Source organism: Grampus griseus (assembly GCF_964374135.1).
Source record: "Grampus griseus genome assembly, chromosome: 12".
NCBI classification, from domain to species: Eukaryota; Metazoa; Chordata; class Mammalia; order Artiodactyla; family Delphinidae; genus Grampus; species Grampus griseus.
Genome location: NC_139006.1, coordinates 25518052 through 25543332, shown reverse-complemented (window position 1 = coordinate 25543332; position 25281 = coordinate 25518052). Strand labels below are relative to the sequence as shown.

Below are 25281 nucleotides of genomic sequence, written 5' to 3'. Positions count from 1 at the left end.
GGGATGTGGGTGGGAAAAAAAGATTAACAGGGACAGCACAAATTCAAATGCTATTTCTGGAGAGCAATCTGCAGAAGTCCTATCTTTGACCTGGTCAATCATTTTCGGGGAATAGGTTCTAAGAAAGTTACTCAGAGGGGGTGGGGGTGGGGTCTTGTTTGTGCTAAAATGTTTACAGCTGCATCATTTAAAAATAGTGAAAAGGACTTCCCTGGTGGCACAGTGGTTAAGAATCCGCCTGCCAATGCAGGGGACATGGGTTCGAGCCCTGGTCCGGGAATATCCCACATGCCGTGGAGCAACTAAGCCCATACGCCACAACCAGTTAGCCTGCACTCTAGAGCCCGCGAGCCACGACTAGTGAGACCGAGCACCACAACTACTGAAGCCCTCGCGCCTAGAGCCCGTGTTCCGCAACAAGAGAGGCCACCGCAATGAGAAGCCCGCGCACTGCAACGAAGAGTAGCCCCCGCTCACTGCAACTAGAGAAATCCTGCACACAGCAACGAAGACCCAATGCAGCCAAAAATAAATACATAAATAAATCTATTTTTAAAAAAACAAAAATGAAATCAAGAAAACACTTCCATTCACAATACCATCAAAACAAAATACTTAGGAATAAACCTAACAAAAGAGAGGTAAAACTTATGCTCTTAAAATTATAAAACTTTGCTGAAAGAATTAAATAGATGGAAAAACATCCCATGTTCATGGATCAGGAGACAAAATATTGTTAAGATGGCAGTATACCCAAAGTTGATCTAAAGATTCAACACTATCTCTATCACAATACCAGCCTTTTCTTTGTAGAAGTTGACAAGCTGATCCTAAAATTCATATGGAAACTCAAGGGAACCAGAATAACCAAAATAATCTTGTAAAAGAAGGACAAAGTGACAGGACTCACACTGCCCAATTTAAAAACTTATTGCAAGGCTTCCCTGGCGGCGCAATGGTTGAGAGTCCTCCTGCCGATACAGGGAACACGGGTTCGTGCCCTGGTCCGGGAGGATCCCACATGCCGCGGAGCGGCTGGGCCTGTGAGCCATGGCCGCCAAGCCTGCGCGTCCGGAGCCTGTGCTCCACAACGGGAGAGGGCACAACAGTGAGAGGCCAGCGTACCACAAAGAAAAAAAAAAAAAAACTTATTGCAAAGCAAGTAATCAAGAAAGTAATCAAGACAGTGTGGTACTGGCACAAGGATAAACAAACAGAATGGAGGAGAGTCTGGAAATAAACTCATTTGTCTATGGTAAACTGATACTCCACAAGGGTGCCAAGACCACTTAGTGGGGAAAGGACAGTCTTTTCAACAAATGACACTGGGGCTTCCCTGGTGGCGCAGTGGTTGAGAGTCCGCCTCCCGATGCAGGGGACATGGGTTCATGCCCCGGTGTGGGAGGATCCCACATGCCGTGGAGCGGCTGGGCCCATGAGCCATGGCCGCTGGGCCTGCGCGTCCGGAGCCTGTGCTCCGCAACGGGAGAGGCCACAGCGGTGAGAGGCCCGCGTACCGCGAAAAACAAACAAAAAAAACAAATGACACTGGGACAACTGGATAGCCACATGCAAAAGTATGAAGTTGGACCCTTACCCCATACCATATACAAAAAGTAACTCTAAATGGATCAAAGACCTAAATGTGAGAGCTAAAACTACAAAATTCTTTAAAGAAAACACAGGGATTGTCTTACATTTGGGCTGCTAAAAAAACCAAAAAGACACAGACTGGGTAGCTTATAAACTACAGAAATTTATTTCTCACAGTTCTGGAGGCTGTAAGTCTGAGAACAGAGTGCCAGCATGGTTGGGTGAGGGTCCTCTTCCTGGTTTGCAGAGTTCCCACTGTACCCTCACATGGTAGAAGGGACCAGGAAGCTCTGTGGGGTCTCTTTTATAAACAGCACTAATCCCACTCATAAGTGGACTGTGGACCTGTACATATCTGACCGAGGGATGAGTTCCAACCCTTAGAACCAATTCCAGTGGTCGTGGCCCCTCCCTTCTTGGCTCTGCTGAAGTAAGAACTCAGGGGTTGCCAGTGTGAGGGGGTACAGACCGTTATTTGGAGATGAGACAAGAGAGGCAGAAGTTGCAGAGAACTTGCTGCAGCAAAGGGCAAGGCAGAGCTCTCCTGTCAGAGGCAGAGCACAGGGGTCACCAAGCAGCCCTCTGAGGATCACTATATTTCAACTAAGCCCCTTAAATTTGTACTTCTGATATACCTGATAATTTACTTGAACTGTGTCATTTTATACCTCTGCTGAGCCTTGGAGATCTAGTCAGAATGTATTAAAATGTTATGTATTTTATACAAAAAAGTATTATAGTTTTAAATCTTAGTTGTATAAATTCATACAGTAAAGAGTCAAAACCCTAAGAATTATTAGCACATTTTTAAGAACAGGTGATATTTACGTGAAATGGACACTGCAGTAAAATGGTTACAGAAGATAGCAACACTTAACATTGAGCTCCACCTTACACTATAGCGATCAGCTTACGTGGTATCCACTCAAGGTAGGGGACATTAAGTTTCCAACTATCTCATTAAAACCTCTATTCTATTTTAGAGAGTTTAAAAGCCAAATATAGCTGTGTTAGCTACAGTTCCACTAGATGAGTCTATATAGCAGATGACTTCCCTAACCTCCAAAAGCCTAATTCTCCTCCCCCTGGAATATAGGCCAGACTTAGTGACTTGCTTTACAAGTAAAATGGGGTGGAAGTGATGCTGTATGTCTTCTGAGGCTAGGTCATAAAAAGGTGCTCTCTGGGAAGAGCACAGCCAGCCACGATGTAGTGAGGATACTCAAGCAGCCTATGCAGAGGGCTCCACTGAGAGAAACTTGAGCCCTAACCCCCCATCTCCCCACCACAACCAACCAGCGCCAGTGTGTCAGCTGGGTGAGCTAGGAAGCAGATAGATACCCCAGACCCAGCTGAAATCTTGGCTGCAACCTCATGAGGCCCTGAGCCAGAACTGCCCAGCTAGGCCCACTCAATTCCTAACTCACAGAAAGTGTGAGAAAACAAATGTTTATTGATGTTTTAAGTCACGAAGTTGTAGGGCATTTATTACACAGCAATAGATTAGTACTACAACAAATGAAATGAGGAAAAACAAGGTTACAGAAAACTCTGTAGGTGTCATTTGGTCTAGAAAAGGAATGAAGAGAATGTGAAGACCACCTAAAAACATCTTCCTTCCAGAACTGGAGCATCAAGAGCATGGCAAAGCCATGGGTAAAGTCCTTTCCTAGGTTGTTAAGTAGGATACTTTAAAAAGTAATTTTAAACCACAAATACACACAATATGATTCTCACAACTGTTGAGTGAAACAAACCACACACAAAAGAATACATACTTTATGGTTCCATTTATATAAAATACAAAGCCAGGCAAACATGTTAGAAGTCAGGATAATGGCTATTCTGGTGGGTGAGGGGTGGGTAGTGACTAAAAGGAAGAACACAGCAGGCTTCTGGAATGCCTATCACTTCTGCTTCTTGATCTGGGTACTAATTACCCAGGTGTGTTCAGTCTGTGAAAACTCACTGGGCTGAACAATTAAAGATTTGTGTACCTGGCTAAATGTATATTTCAATGAAATATTTTTAAAGATAAAGTACTATTTATTACTGCTATTAGGAATAATAACCCATAATTAGTGCTTTTCTTCAACTAAGGCCTCTCATAAAAAACTCGACCACCATAAAAGCAATTAGGTAGTTTCATCATATGCATTAAAACCATTTAAAAAAAATACAATTCATACTAACTCCAGGAATAAAGAAGAATGCTTTCTATGCAGACAATTCTGAGACCACTTAACAGAGAAAGTACCTCTCATCCCTGCCGCCCCCCCGGCCACTCCCCACAGGTGAAGCAGGCTGGGCTCTCCCCACCTTCTCGGCACACACTATCCTTTGGGGACTCTCACTTGGCTCCATTAAGGGATAATGGAGAACTTGAGGGCAATGCCCAGCTTCTCCCCTCAGGGAGGCCGTAAGCCTCATCTTGGAGGCCACCTGAGATAAGTACAGCTAACAGACAGACGCTGGAGGCCCCATCCCAGGGCTGAGGAAAACGGAGGAGTCTCCTAAAGTCACCTGCAGGATTATGGGTATCAGAGTACTTATGAAGTCTAGTCTAATTGGAAAACTCATCTTGAAGACTTATAAAATTCCACTGAAAACCTACAAAATAAAAATAAAATGTTCTTCTACACCTGAAACTAACAAACATTGTAAATCAACTAAACTTCAATTTAAAAAATAAATAAATAGGGAATTCCCTGGTGGTCCAGTAGTTGGGACTCTGTACTTTCACTGCAGAGGGCCTGGGTTCAATCCCTGGTTGGGGAACTAAGATCCCAGAAGCTGCGCAGTGTGGCAACAAAATAAAATAAGGGACTTCCCTGGTGGTCCAATGGTTAAGAATCTGCCAGCCAATGCAGGGAACATGGGTTCAAGCCCTGGTCCAGGAAGATCCCACATGCCACGGAGCAACTAAGCCCGAGAGCCACAACTACTGAGCCCATGCGCCTAGAGCCCGTGCTCCACAAGAGAAGCCAGTGCAAGGAGAAGCCCGCACACTGCAACGAAGACTAGTCCCTGCTCGCTGCAACTAGAGAAAGCCCGTGTGCAGCAATGAAGACCAAGCACAGCCATAAATAAATAAATAAACAAAATTTATAAATAAATAAATGTTCTTTAACTTTCAATGTTTGGCATCATTAATTCATTAACAATGGTGATACTAGACGACCATGTGATTTAAGAAGTACTTTTATAATTGTCTAGGAACAAAGAGAAAATACATACACACGTGTATATACACACAGACTTCTAAGTTGTAAGCGCCCTACTGTATTTACTAAAGGCTCCTCTGAGGTAAGGGTTGTGTTTTATTCATATTTTTATCCCAGCAAGTGCTTAACACAATATTTGCTGAGAGTCACTCCCACTTTAGCTTCCACATATTTAGTGCTGACAGACAGCACACCAAACACACAGAGCACAGGACCCATCAAAACAAACTCTCCACCTCACACACATTAGGATGGTAACTATCAAAAAACAAAAAAGCAGTACTGGTGAGGATGTGGAGAAACTGGAACCCCTGTGCACTGTTGGTGGGAATGTAAAATGGTACAGCTGCTTTAAAAAACAGTAATGGTAGGGCTTCCCTGGTGGCTCAGTGGTTAAGAATCCACCTGCCAATGCAGGGGACACAGGTTCGAGCCCTGGCCCGGGAAGATTCCACATGCCATGGAGCAACTAAGTCTGTGCACCACAACTACTGAAGCCTGTGCACCTAGAGCCCATGCTCCACAACAATGGAAGCCACCTCAATAAGCACGCGCACCACAACGAAGAGTAGCCCCCGCTCGCCACAACTAGAGGAAGCCCACATGCAGCAACAAAGACCCAATGCAGCCCCCCCCCCCAAAAAAAAACAACAGTATGGTAGGGGACACTTCCCTGGTGGTCCAGTAGGTAAGACTCCATGCTCCCAATGCAGGGGACCCAGGTTTGATCCCTGTTCGGGGAACTAGATCTTGCATGCATGCTACAATTAAGAGTTTACACACCACAACTAAGAAGTCCACATGCCACAACTAAAACCTGGTGCAGCCAAAAAATAAATAATTAAAAAAAAAAAAGTACGGTAGTTCTCCCAAAAATTAAATACAGAATTACCATTCCACTTCTGGGTATATAGCCAAAGAATTGAAAGCAGAGTGTTAGAGATATTTGTACATCTACGTTCATAGCAGCATTATTCACAACAGCCAAGAGGTGAAAGCCACTCAATTGTTCATTAATGGATGAATGGATAACAAAGAAAATCCTGCCATTTGCAACAATATGAATGAACCTTGAGGACATTAATGCTCACTTATATGAGGTACTTAGAGTAGTCAAATTCACAGAGAAAGCAGAATGGTTGTTGAAAGGGGCTGAGGAGAGGGGAGAATGAACAGCTGTTAATGGGTAGTTTCAGTTTTGCAAGATAAAAAAGTTCTACAGATCTGTTATACAGCAAAGTGAATGTACTTTACTGAACTGTACACTCAAAAATGGTTAAGATGGTAAATTCTGTCATATGCATTTTACTGCAATTAAAAAATAATTTTAAAACCCCAAAACAAGCTCCACAAGTTACCTACTTACATCAGTGTTCAGCCTGCACCCAATCATTCATTTCAATGCTTTATCTTCTAAACCCATATTGAGATGGATCAGGATTACAGTGGTTTAGTTGATGTAGTCATTTCAGCACTCAAAAGGCATGATCCCCGTTTCACCAAAGAGTGAAATGAGACTCTGAGAAGTTAAATGACATGCTGTCAATCACCCAGCTATTAGTGCCAGAGATGAGATTTTTAAATGCAGTTTCTAATTGATAAAAGAGATATGTTCCTGCTGCTCTTAAAGAGGCCTAAGGGGCACGAGGAACTTTATTTCTTCTTTCATTCAGGTATTCAAATAATATAGGGAAGTAAATGGAAATGTGAGGACAGCACAGAGCTAGCAGCCTCAGCTAGCTAGCTCAGCCTCAGTATACCATCACAGGTACTATTCCACCTGGCTGATTTGACAAATATTTTCTGAGCACCTACTATGTGCAATGTGTGTACTAGGTACTGTGGTGACAGCAGTGAACAGAGTCCTCACTCTCAAGGAGTTGGGTCAGTCCTTTGCTTCATCTCTGGTTGACTTTCAAGCACACGAGAGCTGTCCCAAACTTTCGCCATGCTTTCCAAGCCTTCGATCCTCCAGGCAATGCACTCTTGGCAGATGTCCGACCTAACCTCCTACTTGACTCAGAAGCTAAGGCCACCTGGCAAAAAAAACCTGTCACATACCCTCAGTCTGCCATGGTTTCTCCAGTCATGTCTGTTCTTCTAGTGCCCTTACTTTCCTTCCCTTGAGCTAAGGGAAAAGACCTCCTCTAACCTTCCCAACTGTGATCTCACAACATGCACAACTGCACCAGACACAATGCAGGCACAATACAGGCCAGAGGCCTGCTCCTTACTGCTTCCCTGGAGCTTCCTCCCACCAACAGCCCTTCTGAACCCTGCCAGTCCAGCCAGCAGAAAGCAGTTGAGAAAATGATGACGTTCACCAGAGAACTGAAATCTGTGACACAGAATCAAAGAGACTCCCTTAAGAGCATGAAAAGGTAACTCCCAAAGTGGAGAAGGTATTTGCAATACATAAACCTAAAAAAAGACTCATGTCCAGTATCTAGAAAGAACTCCTATTATTTAATAAAAGGCCAAAATCTCAATAGAAAAGAAATGCAAACAACCTAAACACTTCACAAGATAGCCAAAAGGCTAATATAAAACAGAGCTAAAATAATCAGGAAAATGCAAACAACACCCAACCCACAACAAATACCACTTCATGCCCCCCCAGAATGGCTAAAACTAAGATAGAAAATATGATGTGTTGATCAGAATACGGAGCAGTCTGAACTCTAATACACAGATGGGCATGAATACAATTTAACCACTTCAGAAAATGTCTTGGCAACATCCACTAACGTAGAATGTATGCATACCCTGTGATGCAGCCACTCTGCTCCTAGGTATACACCCAACAGAAATTTGCACACATGTTCACTAAAACACATGCACTAAAATGGTCATAGTAGCGCTAATAATAATGCCCCCAAACTGGAAACAACCCAAATGCATATTCACAGTAGGACAGATAAATAAATTATGGTATAGTCACACCATGGAATACCAATACTGCAATGAGAATGAATAATCCACAACCACACAAACATGATGCTGAATAAAAGAAGCCAGCTACCAATGAGAACAAACATATTATACGACTCCATTCATGGGAAGTACAAAACAAAATGAATCCATGCTGTTACACATCAGGATAGAGCTTCCCCCTGGAGAATGGCAACTGGAAGGAGTCCAAGCGGAGCTTCTGAGGCACTGGGGTTCTGTTTATCTGAACACTGGTTAGTTATATGGGTGTGCTTAGTTTGTGAAAATTTATCAACCTGTAATCTTATGATGTGCGCACATTTCTGTATGTATATTATACTTCAATAAAAGTAAAAAATTAAAAAAAAATTCTTAATAAGTAAAAAATAAAAAGGGGGAGAGGCAGAAAAGAACAATTATCACCAAAATTGAGGATAGTGGTCAACTCTAGAAGCGGATTTGATAAGACATTTCTAAGGTCCTGACAGTGTTCTATTTTCAAATTTGCACAATGATTACGTATATTTAACTTATTCTTTAAACAGCACATATAAAAAAGAATACAGGATTGGTTCAAAATGTTGGAGTAGAAGGCTGTGCACTCACTCTCTCTTGCGAGCACCAGAATCACAACTAGCTGCGGGACAGTCACTGACAGGAAGACATTGGAATTCACCAAAAAAGATACGCCATATCCAGAGACAAAGGAGAAGCCGCAATGAGACAGTAAGAGGTGCGCAATCACAATAAAATCAAATCCTGTAACTGCTGGGTGGGTGACTCACAAACTGGAGAACACTTATACCACAGAAGTCCACCCAGTGGAGTGAAGGTTCTGAGCCACATGTCCGGGCTTCCCAACCTGCGGGTCCGTCAATGGGAGGCGGAATTCCTAGAGAATCAGACTTTGAAGGCTAGTGGGATTTGATTGCAGGACTTTGACAGGACTGGGGGAAACAGAGCCTCCACTCTTGGAAGGCACACACAAAGTAGTGTGTGCTTTGGGACCCAGGGGAAGCAGTGACACCATAGGAGACTGAACCAGACCTACCTGCTAGTGTTGGAGGGTCTCCTGCAGAGGCGGGGGATGGCTGTGGCTCACGGTGGGGACAAGGACACTGGCAGCAGAAGTTCTGGGAAGTGCTCCTTGGTGTGAGCCCTCCCAGAGTCGCCATTAGCCCCACCAAAGAGCCATTAGGCTCCAGTGCTGGGTCGCCTCAGGCCAAACAACCAACAGGGAGGGAACCCAGCCCCACCCATCAGCAGACAAGTGGATTAAAGTTTTACTGAGCTCTGCCCACCAGAGCAACACCCAGCTCTACCCACCACCAGTCCCTCCCATCAGGAAGCTTGCACAAGCCTCTTAGATAGCCTCATCCACCAGAGGGCAGACCCCAGAAGCAAGAAGAACTACAATCCTGCAACCTGTGGAAGGAAAACCACATTCACAGAAAGACAGACAAAATGAAAAGGCAGAGGACTTTGTACCATATGAAGGAACAAGATAAAACCTCAGAAAAACAACTTAATGAAGTGGAGACAGGCAACCTTCCAGAAAAAGAATTCAGAATAATGATAGTGAAGATGATCCAGTACCTTGGAAAAAGAATGGAAGCAAAGATCAAGAAGTTGCAAGACACTTTTAACAAAGACCTAGAAGAATTAAAGAACAAACACCTAGAAAAATTAAAGAACAAACAGAGATGAACAATACAATAACTGAAGTGAAAAATACCACTAGAAGAAATCAACAGCAGAATAACTGAGGCAGAAGAACAGATAAGTGCCCTGGAAGACAGAATAACAGAATAAAGAAAAAAACGAATGAAAAGAAATGAAGACACCTTAAGAGACCTCTGGGACAACAGTAAACAGAACAACATTTGCAATATAGGGGTCCCAGAAGGAGAAGAGAGAGAGAAAGGACCCAAGAAAATATCTGAAGAGATTATAGTCGAAAACTTCCCTAACATGGGAAAGGAAATAGCCACCCAAGTCCAAGAAGCGCAGAGAGTCCCAGGCGGGATAAACCCAAGGTGAATCATGCTGAGACACATAGTAGTCAAACTGACAAAAATTAAAGACAAAGAAAAATCATTGAAAACAACAAGGGAAAAATGACAAATAACATACAAGGGAACTTCCATAGGTTAACAGCTGATTTCTCAGCAGAAACTCTACAAGCCAGAAGGGAGTGGCATGATAAAGTGATGAAAGGGAAGAACCTACAACCAAGATTACTCTACCCAGCAAGGATCTCATTCACATTCGATGGAGAAATCAAAAGCTTTACAGACAAGCAAAAGCTAAGAGAACTCAGCACCACCAAACCAGCTCTACAACGAAAGCTAAAGGAACTTCTCTAAGTGGGAAACACAAGAGAAGAAAAGGCCCTACAAAAACAAACCCATAACAATTAAGAAAATGGTATTAGGAACATACAAATCAATAATTAACTTAAACGTGAATGGATTAAATGTTCTAGCCAAAAGACACAGGCTTGCTGAATGGATACAAAAACAAGACCCATATATATGCTGTCTACAAGAGACCCACTTCAAACCTAGGGACACATACAGACTGAAAGTGAGGGGATGGAAAAAGATATTCCATGCAAATGGAAATCAAAAGAAAGCTGGAGTAGCAATACTCATATCAGATAAAATACACTTTAAAGAATGTTACAAGACACAAGGAGGGACACGACATAATGATCAAGGGGTCAATCCAAGAAGACATAACAATTATAAATATATATGCACCCAACACAGAAACACCTCAATACATAAGGCAACTGCTAAGAGCTATAAAACAGAAAATTGACAGTAACACAATAATAATGCAGGACTTTAACACCTCACTTACGCCAATGGACAAATCATCCAGACAGAAAATTAATACGGAAACACAAGCTTCAAATGACACAACAGACCAGATAGATTTAATTGATATTTATAGGACATTCCATCCAAAAACAGATTACATTTTCTTCTCAAGTGCACACAGAACATTCTCCAGGATAGATCATATCTTGGATCACAAATCAGGCCTCGGTAAATTTAAGAAAACTGAAATCATAACAAGCATCTTTTCCGACCACAATGCTGGAAGGTTAGAAATCAATTACAGGGTGAAAAAGGTAAAAAACTCAAACACATGGAGGCTAAACAATACGTTACTAAATAACCAAGAGATCACTGAAGAAATCAAAGAGGAAATCAAAAAATACCTAGAGACAAATGACAATGAAAACACAACGATCCAAAACCTATGGGATGCAGAAAAAGCAGTTCTAAGAGGGAGATTTACAGCAATACAAGCCTACCTCAAGAAACAAGAAAAATCTCAAAAAAATAATCTAACCTTACACCTAAAGGAATTAGAGAAAGGAGAACAAACAAAACCCAAAATTAGTAGAAGGAAAGAAATCATAATGATCAGAGCAGAAATAAATGGAACAGAAACGAAGAAAACAATAGCAAAGATCAATAAAACTAAAAGCTGGTTCTTTGAGAAGATAAAATTAATAAACCATTAGCCAGACTCATCAGGAAAGAGAGAGAGAGGACTCAAATCAATAAAATCAGAAATGAAAAAGGAGAAGTTACTGCACAAATACAAAGCATCATAAGATCCTAAAGATGCCACCAGAAAACTACTAGAGCTAATCAATGAATTTGGTAAAGTTGGCGAATACAAAACTAATGCACACAAATCTCTTGCATTCCTATACACTAACAACAAAAGATCAGAAAGAGAAATTAAGGAAACAATTGCATTCACCATTGCAACAAACCAAATAAAATACCTAGGAATAAACCTACCCACGGAAATAAAAGACCTGTACTCAGAAAACTATAAAACACTGTTGAAAGAAATCAAAGATGACAAACAGATGGAGAGATATACCATGTTCTTGGATTGGAAGAATCAATATTGTGAAGATGACTATACTACTCAAAGCAATCTACAGATTCAGTGCAATCCTGATCAAATTACCAGTGGCATTTTTTACAGAACTGAAAGCCTTTAAAATTTGTATGGCAAACACAAAAGACCCCAAATAGCCAAAGCAGTCTTGAGGGGAAAAAACGGACCTGGAGGACCCTGACTTCAGACTATATAACAAAGCTACAGTAATCAAGACAGTATGGTACTGGACAAAAACAGAAATATGGATCAATGGAACAGGATAGAAAGCCCAGAGATAAACCCACACACCTCTGGTCAACTAATCTATGACAAAGGAGGCAAGGATATGCAATGGAGAAAAGTAGTCTCTTCAATAAGTGGTGCAGGGAAAACTGGAGAGCTACATGTAAAAGAATGAAATTAGAACACTCCCTAACACCATACACAAAAATAAACTCAAAATGGATTAGAGACCTAAATTTAAGACCGGACACTATGAAACTCTTAGGGGAAAACATAGGAAGAACACTCTTTCACATAAATCACAGCAGCAATATCGTTTTGGATCCACCTCCTACAGTGATGGAAATAAAACCCAAAATAAACAAATGGGACCTAATGAAACTTAAAAGCTTTTGCAAAGCAAAGGAAACTACAAACAAGACGAAAAGACAACGCTCAGAATGGGAGGTAATATTTGCAAGCAATCAATGGACAAAGGATTAATCTACAAAATATATAAACAGTTCATGGAGCTCAATATTAAAAAAACAAACAACCCAATCACAAAATAGGCAGAAGGGGGCTTCCCTGGTGGTGCAGTGGTTGAGAGTCCGCCTGCCGATGCAGGGGACACGGGTTTGTGCCCCGGTCTGGGAGGATCCCACATGCCGTGGAGCGGCTGGGCCCGTGAGCCATGGCCGCTGAGCCTGCGTGTCCGGAGCCTGTGCTCCGCAACCAGAGAGGCCACAACAGTGAGAGGTCCGCGTACCGCAAAAAAAAAAAAAAAAAAAAAAAAGGCAGAAGACCTAAATAGACATTTCTCCAAAGAAGACATACAGATGGCCAAGAAGCACATGAAAAGCTGCTCAACATCACTGATTAGTGAAATGCAAATCAAAACTACAATGAGGTGTTATCACCTCACACCAGTTAGAATAGGCATCATCAGAAAATCTACAAACAACAAATGCTGGAGAGGGTATGGAAAAAAGGGAACCCTCTAGCACTGCTGGTGGGAATGTAAATTGATACAGCCACTATGGAGAACAGTACAGAGGTTCCTTAAAAAACTAAAAATAGAATTACCATATGACCCAGCAATCCCACTATTGGGCATATACCCAGAGAAAACCATAATTCAAAAAAACCTTAGTTCAAAAACATGCACCCCAATGTTCATTGCAGCACTATTTACAAGAGCCATGTGATGGAAACAACTTAAATGCCCATCGACAGATGAATGGATAAAGAAGATGTGGCATATATATACAATGGAATATTACTCAGCCATAAAAAGGGACGAAATTGGGTCGTTTGTAGTGATGTGGATGGATCTAGAGACTGTCATACAGAGTTAAGTAAGTCAGAAAGAGAAAAACACATATCGTATATTAACGCATACATGTGGAACCTAGAGAAATGGTACAGATGAACCAGTTTGCAGGGCAGAAACAGAGACACAGATGTAGAGAGCAAACATATAGACACCAAGGGGGAAAGTGGTGAGGGGGTGGTGGTGGTTGTGGGATGAATTGGGAGACTGGAATTGACATATATACACTGATATGTATAAAATACACAACTAATAAGAACCTGCTGTATAAAATATAAATAAAATAAAATTGAAAAGAAAAATACAACATAACCAACTAGGATTTACTCTAAGAACGCAAGGAAGATTCAATATAAGGAAATCCATTAGTATGATCCTCAATGCTAAAGAGAGAAAAACCATATGATCACCTCCATTAAGGCAGAAAAGACATTTGAGAAAATTCACTTATTTATGTTAAAAAAAACCAAAATAGAAGTGATGGATATTTCTGTAAATATAATAAATAAAATATACCTCAGCTTAATGCCAGCATCTTAATAGAGAAACACTAGAGGCTTTCCTGCTAAAGCCAAAAACCACATAAGGCCAAAATATTTTCCAATTTACATTTTTATAGTTAAGCACTACATTCTAGGATGCTAGATAAACATCTACCAGTTCTTGAATGCTACATTCTGCCTGCTGGGGTATCCAGAAGCATTCCTAAAGTTTCTATAAAACTTTAGCCCTCTTATGACTAATTTCTGTCTTATACTTTCTCTGTGGCAGGAAACAAATGGCTCTTTCCAACAGTTATGTCAGAGTGGACAAAGAATCAAAAATGTCTTTTCGGGCTTCCCTGGTGGCGCAGTGGTTGAGAGTCCGCCTGCCAATGCAGGGGACACGGGTTCGTGCCCTGGTCCAGGAAGATCCCACATGCCGTGGAGCGGATAGGCCCGTGAGCCATGGCTGCTGAGCCTGCATGTCCGGAGCTCTGCAACAGGAGAGGCCACAACAGTGAGAGGCCCGCATACCGCAAAAAAAAAAAAAAAAAAAAAGTCTTTTCTTTCCAGCTCTTTGGACTAAAGAAATAATTTACAACACTCTTAAGGGAATACCACTTTTACCATCACTTGAATTAAGGGATAAGAGTTGTCATGAAAGGATGCTTGAAAACAGCAAAACACACAACAGGTAGAATGGCTCAATGAACATACCTGGAAATGGTAATAGATAATGGATTACTATCAAATGGTTTCTCACTGGTCTGAAACATAACATCAAATATTTTTATATGTCTATATAGTCCTGAGGTAAAAATTAACTCATGGGAAAGGATTATATTGATCCTTTAAAAAAAAAAAAAAGTATCTGTTTCAACCATGAAACAGAAAGATGATGTAATGAGGGAAATACAAGTTTGAGGATGGGTTCAGCACTGATACACTGAAAATGGAAGGAAATCTCAAATAAGCCCCAAACTAAACATTTTTACATATCTACTGAAGCAATAAGTAACAGTACCCTGAACTTAGCTACTGACTCAAGATAAATCCTTGTGACCAAGGTACATTCTATAGGTTTTACTCTCTACTTAGCAAGCCTGACCTGTGATCAGTGGCAATTTAGGTATTAATTGGAGAAATGTAATGGTTTTGCTTATTTTCCTTAGCTATGCAGCTAAAACTATTTGTTCTATAAATAAGACTGTACTTACTTTTTCCCCAGAATTACTTTTAATCAGTTCTATTTAAGAATTTCCCTATCTCTGAAACTCTACATTTTTCACTATACATTCCCCAATGACAGTGTTCCCAATATTCCCAATGACAACGTGGCAACATTAACATTTGGTCTAAGGACTTCGCTGGTGGCGCAGTGGTTAAGAATCCGCCTGCCAATGCAGGGGACACGGGTTCGAGACCTGGTCCAGTAAGATCCCACATGCCACAGAGCAACTAAGCCCATGCGCCACAGCTACTGAGCCTGTGCCCTAGAGCCCGCGAGCAACAACTACTGAGCCCACGTGCCACAACTACTGAAGCCCGCGTGCCTAGAGCCCGTGCTCCGCAACAAGAGAAGCCACCGCAACAAAAAGCCAACGCACCACAACAAAGAGTAGCCCCAGTTCACCACAACTAGAGTAAGCCCACGTGGAGCAATGAAGACCCAATGCAGCCAAAAATAAATAAATTTATTTTTAAAAAAAGAAAAACAAAGAACATTCCTTCCAGCCACTCAGTTAAAAACTCTCTCTTAGCCAAACACACGTGAATAACCTAATCACTCGAGGTAAACTATTACTCTGGAACAACAGTATTAGAAAGTTCTTTAACTTTATAGTACAGAAAATAATTTTCCTCAAGGCTTTAATTCTGGGCCTAAATGATTTATCAATAAACTGAAAAAAGTATCTTAGACATGTCTATGATAAGTACTATAAAAAAAAAGAAGTAAAAGGAAACTATTTATTTATCTATTTAGGCCACACCATGCGGGTTGTGGGATCTTAGTTCCCTGACCAGGGATCGAACCCATGTCCCCTATAATGGAAGCGTGGAGTCCTAACCACTGGACTGCCAGGGAATTCCCAAAAGGAAACTCCTTAGAAGGAACCTAAAGCCAAGGCCTGACCAAACCTTTCTAATCCTCTCTTCAAGCCACTCCCATTCAGCTAGGCACCCACAGACCATGAGGGCTAGATGTTTCGTTTACCAATGTAGTGAAACAACTAGTGCGTGCCTGGTGTACACATACACTATTTGTTGATTTAATTAGTAACTGGGAAGCCCAAGTGGAGTTAGTTGCTCTGTCCAGAATGATCTCAGAACAGTGTTTTTACCACACGACACAGTAATTTATTTCCTTATCAGTCTGTCTCCAACAATGCACTGCAACATTCCTGAGGGAGGGCAGGAACATGGACCAGGGTAGGCACAGGAGATGCTCTGTTAAATCAAAGAATGGGAGAGGAGACTTCCCTGGTGGTGTAGTGGTTAAGAATCCACCTGCCAGGGGCTTCCCTGGTGGCGCAGTGGTTGAGAGTCCGCCTGTCGATGCAGAGGACACGGGTTTGTGCCCCGGTCCGGGAAGATCCTACATGCCGTGGAGCGGCTGGGCCCGTGAGCCATGGCCACTGAGCCTGTGCGTCCAGAGCCTGTTCTCTGCAACGGGAGAGGCCACAGCAGTGAGAGGCCTGCATACCGCAAAAAAAAAAAAAAAAAAAGAATCCACCTGCCAATGCAAGGGACACAGGTTGGATCCCTGGTCTAGGAAGATCCCACATATCGCGGAGCAACTAAGCCTTTGCGTCACAACTACTATGCCTGCGCTCTAGAGACCACGAGCCACAACTACTGAGCCTGCGTGCCACAACTACTGAAGACTGTGCTCCTAGAGCCCGTGCTCCGCAACAAGAGAAGCCACCAGAATGAGAAGCCCACACACCACAACGAAGAGTAGCTCCCGCTCACCACAACTAGAGAAAGCTTGCGTGCACGGCAACAAAGACCCAACGAAGCCATAAATTAATTAATTTAAAAAAAGGGAGAGGAAGTTGCTCAAGATCAACTAATGTTAGTCAGTTGGTCATGGCATATCCCATGCAGACCCCACCCATACATACACTCTACTTCCCAGCTCCTACTAGCTGTGGATGGGTTCAGAACCCAGAGCCTGCCCTAAGACTCAGCATCTGAGAGAAATCTTGGAGAATGTCTATCCTGTTGACTTTCCAATGTATGGGAGCCCCAAGAGAAGCAAACGGGGAGAAAAAGCATTTCAGGGTTAGGCAGGTGGGCAGGTGGAACAGGCTGGATGCATAATGGTGAGGTAGCTCTAGATGTTTGTTGGGGAATCAGTTGTTTTTTATTTAGTAGATATGTTAATGTGAGATGAGGAATAAATTATAGATGATTCCTGGGAAAACTCAACTTGGATGCTTTTCATGAGACTCTTTTTATAAATACTTGAGAATTGAGAGCATTCCCATTAAATTCATGGGAATGGCCTATCATTTAGAGCTAACCACCAGGCTGTTATTAATATAAATTTAATTTTGTTTGAGTTTTACCTGCACTCAAAACCGTTCAGAAACTCTGGATATTCCGCTGCTCATCTAAGCTGGTCTCCTCACATCTTTGAGCTCCAAAAAGCATAGAAGAGACATTTTTATTAAAAGTTAAATTAACAGTTAACAAGCAAAACTATGAATCTGAATCCAGATGCATTTCCAGGTCTCGAGCCTTTATAGATGATATATACTACTGCTGGCCCTGCCTTTCAAACAGGTGGTACAAATACCCCCAGCAGAGCTCCAGGGAGGGCAGGAGGGAGCACTACAGCAGAGAGTAATAAGCACAAGTTTACAGAGGAGACGAACCTTAGAGGAAAACTGGACTTGAACAGGGCCCAGTGTTTCTTGGGGATGGGTTGGAGGGAAATACTGCTGGCCTCTTAGCAGGATGGTCCTCCAGTGCAGGACTACACCGTGAGCTGCAGGTTGTTCAGCACATCTGCCTTGACCATACACACACCGAAGGCCAATAACACTCCCCAATCAATTTAACAACCAAAAAACAAAACCTAACCCACATACATTTCAAAATGCCACTGGAGAGGGGGTAAAAATCACACCCACTGAATACCCCTAGATAAGAAGAAAGAAGAGAAAATAAGCACAAGCAGGTAGAGAGCATAAGAGAGACAAGGAAGGGAACACAAAATGTGATGAGGAACTGGCAGAAAAAGGGCATCCTCTAATGACTTTCACCTAAAAAATCAAGTCTAAACTCAGTAAACAATGTCCTTCAGAATCTGGCCAGGCCCATCCCAACTGTCTCAACTCCAGCTTTCTTCTGAAGGCACTCAACCCATACCCCTAGCTTCCCAAACAACTCCTGGTTTTCCTGACCTGATGTGCTGTTTTCATACTTCTGTGCCTTTGCATGTACGTCTTCCTCTACCTAGAATGCACTTCTCAAGGCAAACTTCCAGTCACATATCAACATCCAGCTCAAAAATTTGTGAAGCCATACAAAGACAGCCCCGTCATTCAGGCCTTCTTTTTTCCTCACAATACTGCACACGTCCCTTCTGTATGACACTGGTACATTCTTTGCATTACTGCCCAACTCCATCCCACTATCTGGACTAAGGGGTACTAAAAGGCTGAGACGATGTGCATCCTAGCATATAACAAGTGCTCAGTTAAAGTTTTCTGAGTGAATAACCTCGTATGAAAGGTTTTTGGTTTTTTGGCGGTACGTGGGTCTCTCACTGCTGTGGCCTCTCCCATTGCGGAGCACAGGCTCCAGACGCGCAGGCCCATCGGCCATGGCTCACGGGCCCAGCCGCTCCGTGGCATGTGGGATCCTCCCGGACCGGGGCACGAACCCGTGTCCCCTGCATCGGCAGGTGGACTCTCAACCACTGTGCCACCAGGGAAGCCCTGAAAGGTTTTTTAAAAGGCTAAAATGTAAAAAAAAAAAACAAAAAAAAAAAGCTAAAACGTGACACAGGGCTTCCCTGGTGGCACAGTGGTTAAGAATCCGCCTGTCAATGCAGTGGACATGGATTCGAGCCCTAGTCCAGGAAGATCCCACATGCTGCAGAGCAACTAAGCCCGTGCTCCACAACTACTAAGTATGCACTCTAGAGAGCCCGTGAGCCACAACTACTGAAGCCCACACGCCTAGGGCCCGTGCTCCGCAACAAGAGAAGCCACTGTAATGAGAAGCCCGCACACTGCAACAAAGAGTAGCCCCTGCGTGCAGCAACGAAGACCCAAGGCAGCCAAAAAATAAATATAAAAAAATTTTTTAATTAAAAAAAAAATAAAACATGACACAAGCAAAAAGCAGACAACAGATATTTTCTGTTACTGAAAACATGTATTTTCTCAACTTGGGTCTTTGGTTGAGTATCACTCAGGAACCAGATTAGGATACTCTATCACTTGCGAGCTGGGTGTCCATGGGCAAGTTAACCCTTCTGTGTCTCAAATTCCCACTTACTTAAAGTAACCACCTTGACAGTGTGAGGATTAATTAATGTATGTTAATTAATTAATGTATGTATGTTTAAAAAACAAAACGTAACAAAAGTTCTATTAGTCTGCCATAACGACAAAAAAACTTCACAGGACAGGATATTATACCATCAGGAATGTGATCACAATGAAATTTTAGTAGGAACCATCTGGTTTTTTGGGTTTTTTTAAGGTCTTACATATTTATTACTGAGCCAAAGCACTAGTGCACAAACACACAAAGAGAAAAATCATTTTCGCAATAAAACACATCCAGCTGTTCAGACAGTAGTGATGTTCTCAGAGTGACATGGTAAGATGCAGCATAAATATGTGTGCCACCTCATATGCAAGGCTCCTTATAGACCCAGCTTGGTTCTTCTCCAATGTCTTCTCTTGGAGTTGTATCTGATTTTATTACCAGTTTTCACTGGAATCCATTGGTGAATGGGATGATTCTGCTTTTGTTTCTTGGCCAAGAATCGCTTGATCCTGAAGTCTTGTGAGAAGGCATGGTGAGGAGCAAACTCAACCACACACAGGATGGCAGAGAAGAGAAGAGAGCCCATCTGTTAGAAGAGTTGAAAGTTAAATCTAACAGCTGCTCTTCCAGCTGCACGGTGCTCTCTACAGTATTTAAACCAATCCCTAATGACCACGACCTCCCTTGGCTCCTTTGATAGTGTGAACTCTGGTTCACTGGTCTCCAACCACATTTCCTCCGTCCTCTTCTGTAACTTGCCCTCTATTGACACCTGAAGTCAGGCATTCCTTTGGCTCAGCTCTCACATTTTTCTCATCTTGTCCACTCTCAAGGCTTCAATTAGTGTCTCTATGGAGATGACCCCACGACCTCTCAGTCACATTTTAGAAAGTGTTTCAAACTGAACTTATCCAAAATACTTATCTTAATTAGATGACCAAGCAAAGAGCTTCAATTTCTCCTCTTTCATACTATTTTTTTTTTCCTGATTCTTATACATCTCACCAGTCCAGAGCTTCCTCTTCCTCTGCTCATCTATTAAAAGCACTTGTTTGCCAGAGCTACCTCTTTGGTCTTTCTCTTCTGTCTCACTGGTTCTTAACCTTTCTGGGATAATGGACCCTTTGAAAATCTAATGAATGCTGTGGATTGTGTCACTAAAAAGGTAAACATACAGAACATATGCATGCAATTTCACCTAACCAATGACCTCAAGTACGAATCTGTCCTCTGGACTTCCCTAGTGGCACAGTGGTTAAGAATCCGCCTGCCAATGCAGGGGACACGGGTTTGAACCCTGGTCTGGGAAGATCCCACATGCCACAGAGCAACTAAGCCCATGCACCGCAACTACTCAAGCCAGTGTGCCTAGAGCCCGTGCTCCGCAACAAGAGAAGCCACTGCAATGAGAAGTCCGTGCCCCGCAACGAACAGTAGCCCCAGCTCGCTGCAACTACAGAAAGCCTGCACGCAGCAACGAAGACCCAACACAGCCAAAAATTAATTAATTAAAAAAAAAGAATCTGTGCTCCTCCACCCAAGACTATCACTTACACAAATTTTCATCTCCAGATTTTACTTCCCTCTTATTTTCAAGATGCCTTCTGGATATAGTTTAAATGGCCTAAAGGCATCACAAACTTAACAAGTCCAAACCAGAACTCACTATTTCTCCTCAGCAAACCTCCTCTGCCTATATGGTATTCCTTCTCTTATAACAGCACCACCATCCTCCCAGGCTCCCACGCTAGAAGCCTTGGAATTAACAGCCATGTCCATGCCATATCATCAAGCCTGGAAATCCCTCTCAAACCCAAATCCCACCTCTCTCACCTCTTACCCATTAAGACCTCACTCATCATCCTCTGCTTCATCCCACACTTGCCATGATTAGAAGTCCATCACTCTTCTGACAAGAGCCCCTGTTACTGATTCTATCTTTATAAGGGCTCTCATCTCCAACTGCTATTTTCCATGCCCACTATATTACTTCACCTCTAGAAGGTTACAACAGCCTAGGTGATTCCCCACCTGTTTTTTTTCCTGTCATTTCCACCAGTGTTGGTCTATCGTCCCACCAAATTCCAAAACTGACCATGTGCCTGCCTCTTTTCAAAAACATTCATGCATCTCCACTGCACAAATATACAAACAAATTCAGTTTTGCCTTTAGAGTCCTCTACAAGTTTGTCACCTAAATACTTTTCCAGGATTAGATTCCACAGCTCAAACTGTCACTTTCACCTATTATCTTTCTATCAAAATCACACTCACTCCTAAAGACCCAATTCAAACCCCACTTTTCATCTTTATATCCTCCACTTGATGATTAGGAAAGGACTCTGCAAGAAAAAGGCAAATTCCTAATGAATTGATTCAGGAAATTAAAAAAGAAAAACCTCTTTTCCTGAAAATCCTTAAATCCTTCTGGAAGCATTAATTTTTTAAAAATGTCACTATTCAAATATTAACATTTCAATCAAGAAATCCTCCATAAACTCAACATTGTTAACCAACATTTACTAAATGCTAATAGCATACGACGTAGATTAAATTCTTATATTAAATAAATATCATCAACCTGAAGATAAAAAGCTATAATTTGGACCCAGATTCTAATTCCAATAATATTTGTACTTGGATCTTACTTAAGAAAAGAACATCATAGTAAGAGGACTTGATATTTCACCTGACAGAGACTGAGAAGGTCAAATAAGCCTACAGCAGTGACAGAAAATTACCAGAAAATTATCTATATCAGCTTCAGATTAAAAAGAAATAAAAAAAAACTTGCAACTGAAATGGCATAAAACTAGTTTTTTTTAGTACATATTTTAAAGGACTGAAGGACGTGATGGGCAATTCTGAACCTCTCATAAAGAGACATGTTTACTGGGATACTTACCAGCAGGTGCAACAGAAGTGATGCTGCGGGCAGTTCTTTCTCTCTGTTACATTCTAGGACCTTATTTCTTTTAGGCCTGACCTAATTTAATTTCTCTTTTGGCTCCTAAGCCTCTGAGTTCATGTTAATTTTCACAGTTGTGCACTGTGAAACATTTTGCTCCTAAAGAGTATGAAAATATTCAAGATTCAATTAAAGTCTTTTTTTAAAAAATAATTTTAACTAACACTTGGCAAAACATGCCCTCTATGGTATTTCTAAAATTATGATCATTCAAATTTGAATACATTTCTGAAATAGAAATGCTAAGAGTAAAACATCCTAAAATTCTAATATGATTAATAACACTATTTAAGGAAAGTGGGGTGTAATGAAAAGAACTGCAGCAACTGAAACAGGATCTCAGTCCACAATCTCAAGTATGCCTCTTTAGTTGTATGACCTTAGGAACTGGTTTCACCTCAAAATACTTTCTCATCTGAAAGACATCACCGCGTTCCCCTCCCTGCAGCTGTTTGTTCAAATGAGATAATGGACCTAGCACAGTACCTGCCACGAAGTGTTCAATAAATATTAGTTCGCTTCCTTCGTTCAACAGAAAAGACACACTCACGAGAAAATTTCGGTGTAAGGGAGTCTACACTTGCACAGGTCTTCACCAGCACAAAACACCACAGCTAGGTGGTTCTAATGAAAAACAAGACTGTCACCCCGATTCCACAAACGCTTCGGTGAGCTGGATCGAGACGAGAGAGCCTGAATGTGATTCTGCAAGAACTCCATTAGAGCTACACACATACTGACCACTAAAGTATTAACAGAGAAAGTTCACAGTAATTGTGCTAAAACGTCTGGATGCCTTTATGCTGGTAAGAGAGCCCACGCGGAGCAAGAGAAAAACAAGTCAAATTAGGCCCAACTCCAAATGACTCCTTAATAAACCAAAAGAGCAATACTGGGTTATCCTTCCTGAAACGCTAGCAGTACGGTATTAAAAACCCTTTGAAGACTTCAAGATTGAAATATTCCACAACGAACACTGGTGCCACTAACGCCTTTTAGAAAGCCTGCGTAGGAGAGCCCGCCTGGCACCACGGAAGGCACTTAACGAAAGCCGTTCGCGGAAAACGCAGGCGAGGGGAGGAAAATCATATGATTATTTCGGAGCTGTGCACACACGCCGCGACGAGCATCCGAAGGAATTCGAGGCCGCGCTGTGCGCACACTGGGGGCGGGGGCGCCTCGCTGCCGGTCCCGGGGTCCCGGCCCCAGCCTCCGCCCCTCGGGCCCAGCGAGGAGCAACGCCCAGGCCCGACGGCCCGGCCCGGCCCGGCCCGAGGCCCCCAGCTCGCGGACGACGGCGCAGCCCAGGTGGAGGCCGAGGTCGGGGGCCGGGGCCGGGCCAAAGCCCGGGCGAGACCGCGGCTGCGTCCGCCAGGCCCAGGCAGGGGCGGCCGAGCTGCGGGGCGCGGACACTCACCACACCATGCCGTAGGCGCCCTCGCCGATGTAAGAGAGATTCGTGTAGCGCGGCCCCACGTCGAACACCTGCCCGCGGACCATCTCGGGGCCCGCGCCCGCCGCCGCCGCCGCCATGTTGGCTGCCGGGCCGCCGCAGCCGCCGCGCTGGGCTCGACGCTCCGCGGCCGCCGCTTGGCCCACGCCGCGCCTCCCGGGGGACCGCGCCGCCGCCGCTGCAGCCGCCGCCGCCGCTGGCCGGGAGGAAAGAGGGAGGCCGCCGCTCGGGAGAGCCGAGGAGCAGCCAACCGCTCGGACCGACTGCCTGCCTGACTGACTGACGGGCGGGCCGGCAGGCGAAGGGAGGGGCGCGCGCCGATGAGGGCGTCGGGCGGGGCCGGGAGACGTGCGCGCGGATTGGCTCCCCGCGCACGGGGGCGGGGCTGCGCAGCCGGCGGAAGCCGCGCGCTCGGGGCGGGGCACTGCGGCGGCTCTGCGGGACGCGGTCACGTGCACTCGCGGGAGGCAGACCCCTAGGCGCAGGGGACGCGGAGGCTGAGCCAGTGGGCCTGCGGGGCCTAGGAAAGGAACCTCCACCATACCTTGCCGCGCACCCTGGCCATGCCTGTGCGAGTCCGCGGCCCACACGGACAGAAACTGGAAGGGTGACCGAGACCGAGAAAGACATTTGCATCCTGAGAAAGTGTGAAACCTAGAGGTGGAGGCCGAGACGAGAGGCCAGGACGGGACCCGCTGATCAGACAGAGGCTCGTTCAACAAGTTACCCTGATCCTGTGCGTCCACTCTGCCACGAGTTACATTCCAGCAGAAGGAGATGTGGATCGATGGATGGATGGGTCGCGAGGAAGGGAGGGAGGGAGACTCGAGTTGTGATAAGTGCTATGATGAAATATAAAGATCAGTAAGGGGTTCGGGAGTACGGGGCTGAGACACTGAAAAAAACATTGAGATTCAGAGACTGAGACTCAGATTGGTACAGATGGACAGCGTCTCAGACATAGGACATACTGAAATAGAAACGCAAAGATAGAAACACTGAAGTCCAAAGCATCAAGATCTAGAGAATATGAGACAAACACCCTGAGCCTCAGAAATAGTCACAGACACCAGAGGTTGAAAAATAAAAGTCGGAATCTTGAAGCAAGTGAATGCCAAGAATAGCTAACAATGAGACAGAAGATGATCTAACCACTGCTTCTGAACCGACACCCGGGCCATCTCTGGATGGGGAGTAAAGGTGGGGAACCCTGCATCCTGATTGTCCAACATTGTGATCTTGTAAGCCTGGACGTCCAGGCATCAACAACAAAGATCAACTAGACAATATCAAAGGTGAATAAGGAAAAAAAAAAAATTTAACCCTCTGGGGAGAGAAATATGTGGCATATGAGAAAAATAAAGTGCTAGAGCCAAAAATTACTCCTTTGCAATATATTTAGTCCATGAAGCAGAGCCCAGTTCCAGAAAACACCTAATTCTTACTCTCAACTAAAAGAGGACATTGCATCTTTTAAAGAACAGGCCAAGATAAATGGAGAGTTCCATGAAATTAAAACCATGATAGCCAAAGTAAAAGCAATGGTTGGAGCACTAAAAAGCAGACTTAACAATGTAGAAGAGCAAATCAGCAGTATAGAAGAAAAAGTCAGTGATGAAATTCTTTAAGAGAGAAAAAAATGTACAGGAGAA

General features: G+C 43.4%; 1 protein-coding gene and 1 pseudogene across 3 annotated transcripts in view; both read right to left on the bottom strand.

Annotated features, from left to right (window-relative positions):
* Window positions 1-23744, bottom strand: part of MAPK1 (mitogen-activated protein kinase 1) — a 95251-nt gene extending 71507 nt beyond the window's left edge. The window contains exon 1 of one of the 2 annotated variants that reach the window (XM_082667347.1): window positions 23594-23744. In XM_082667347.1, coding sequence (XP_082523473.1) covers window positions 23594-23709 — 116 coding nt within the window. In that variant the 5' untranslated portion in view covers window positions 23710-23744. Of the gene's footprint in view, window positions 1-19567; window positions 19660-23593 lie in introns of those variants that run through there. The other variant, XM_082667348.1, reaches the window with a different exon arrangement.
* LOC309830681 (large ribosomal subunit protein eL39-like) lies at window positions 19585-19739 on the bottom strand (annotated as a pseudogene). Its single transcript has one exon. The product of its transcript is annotated as a large ribosomal subunit protein eL39-like (transcript).
* Window positions 23745-25281: the final 1537 nt, after the last annotated feature.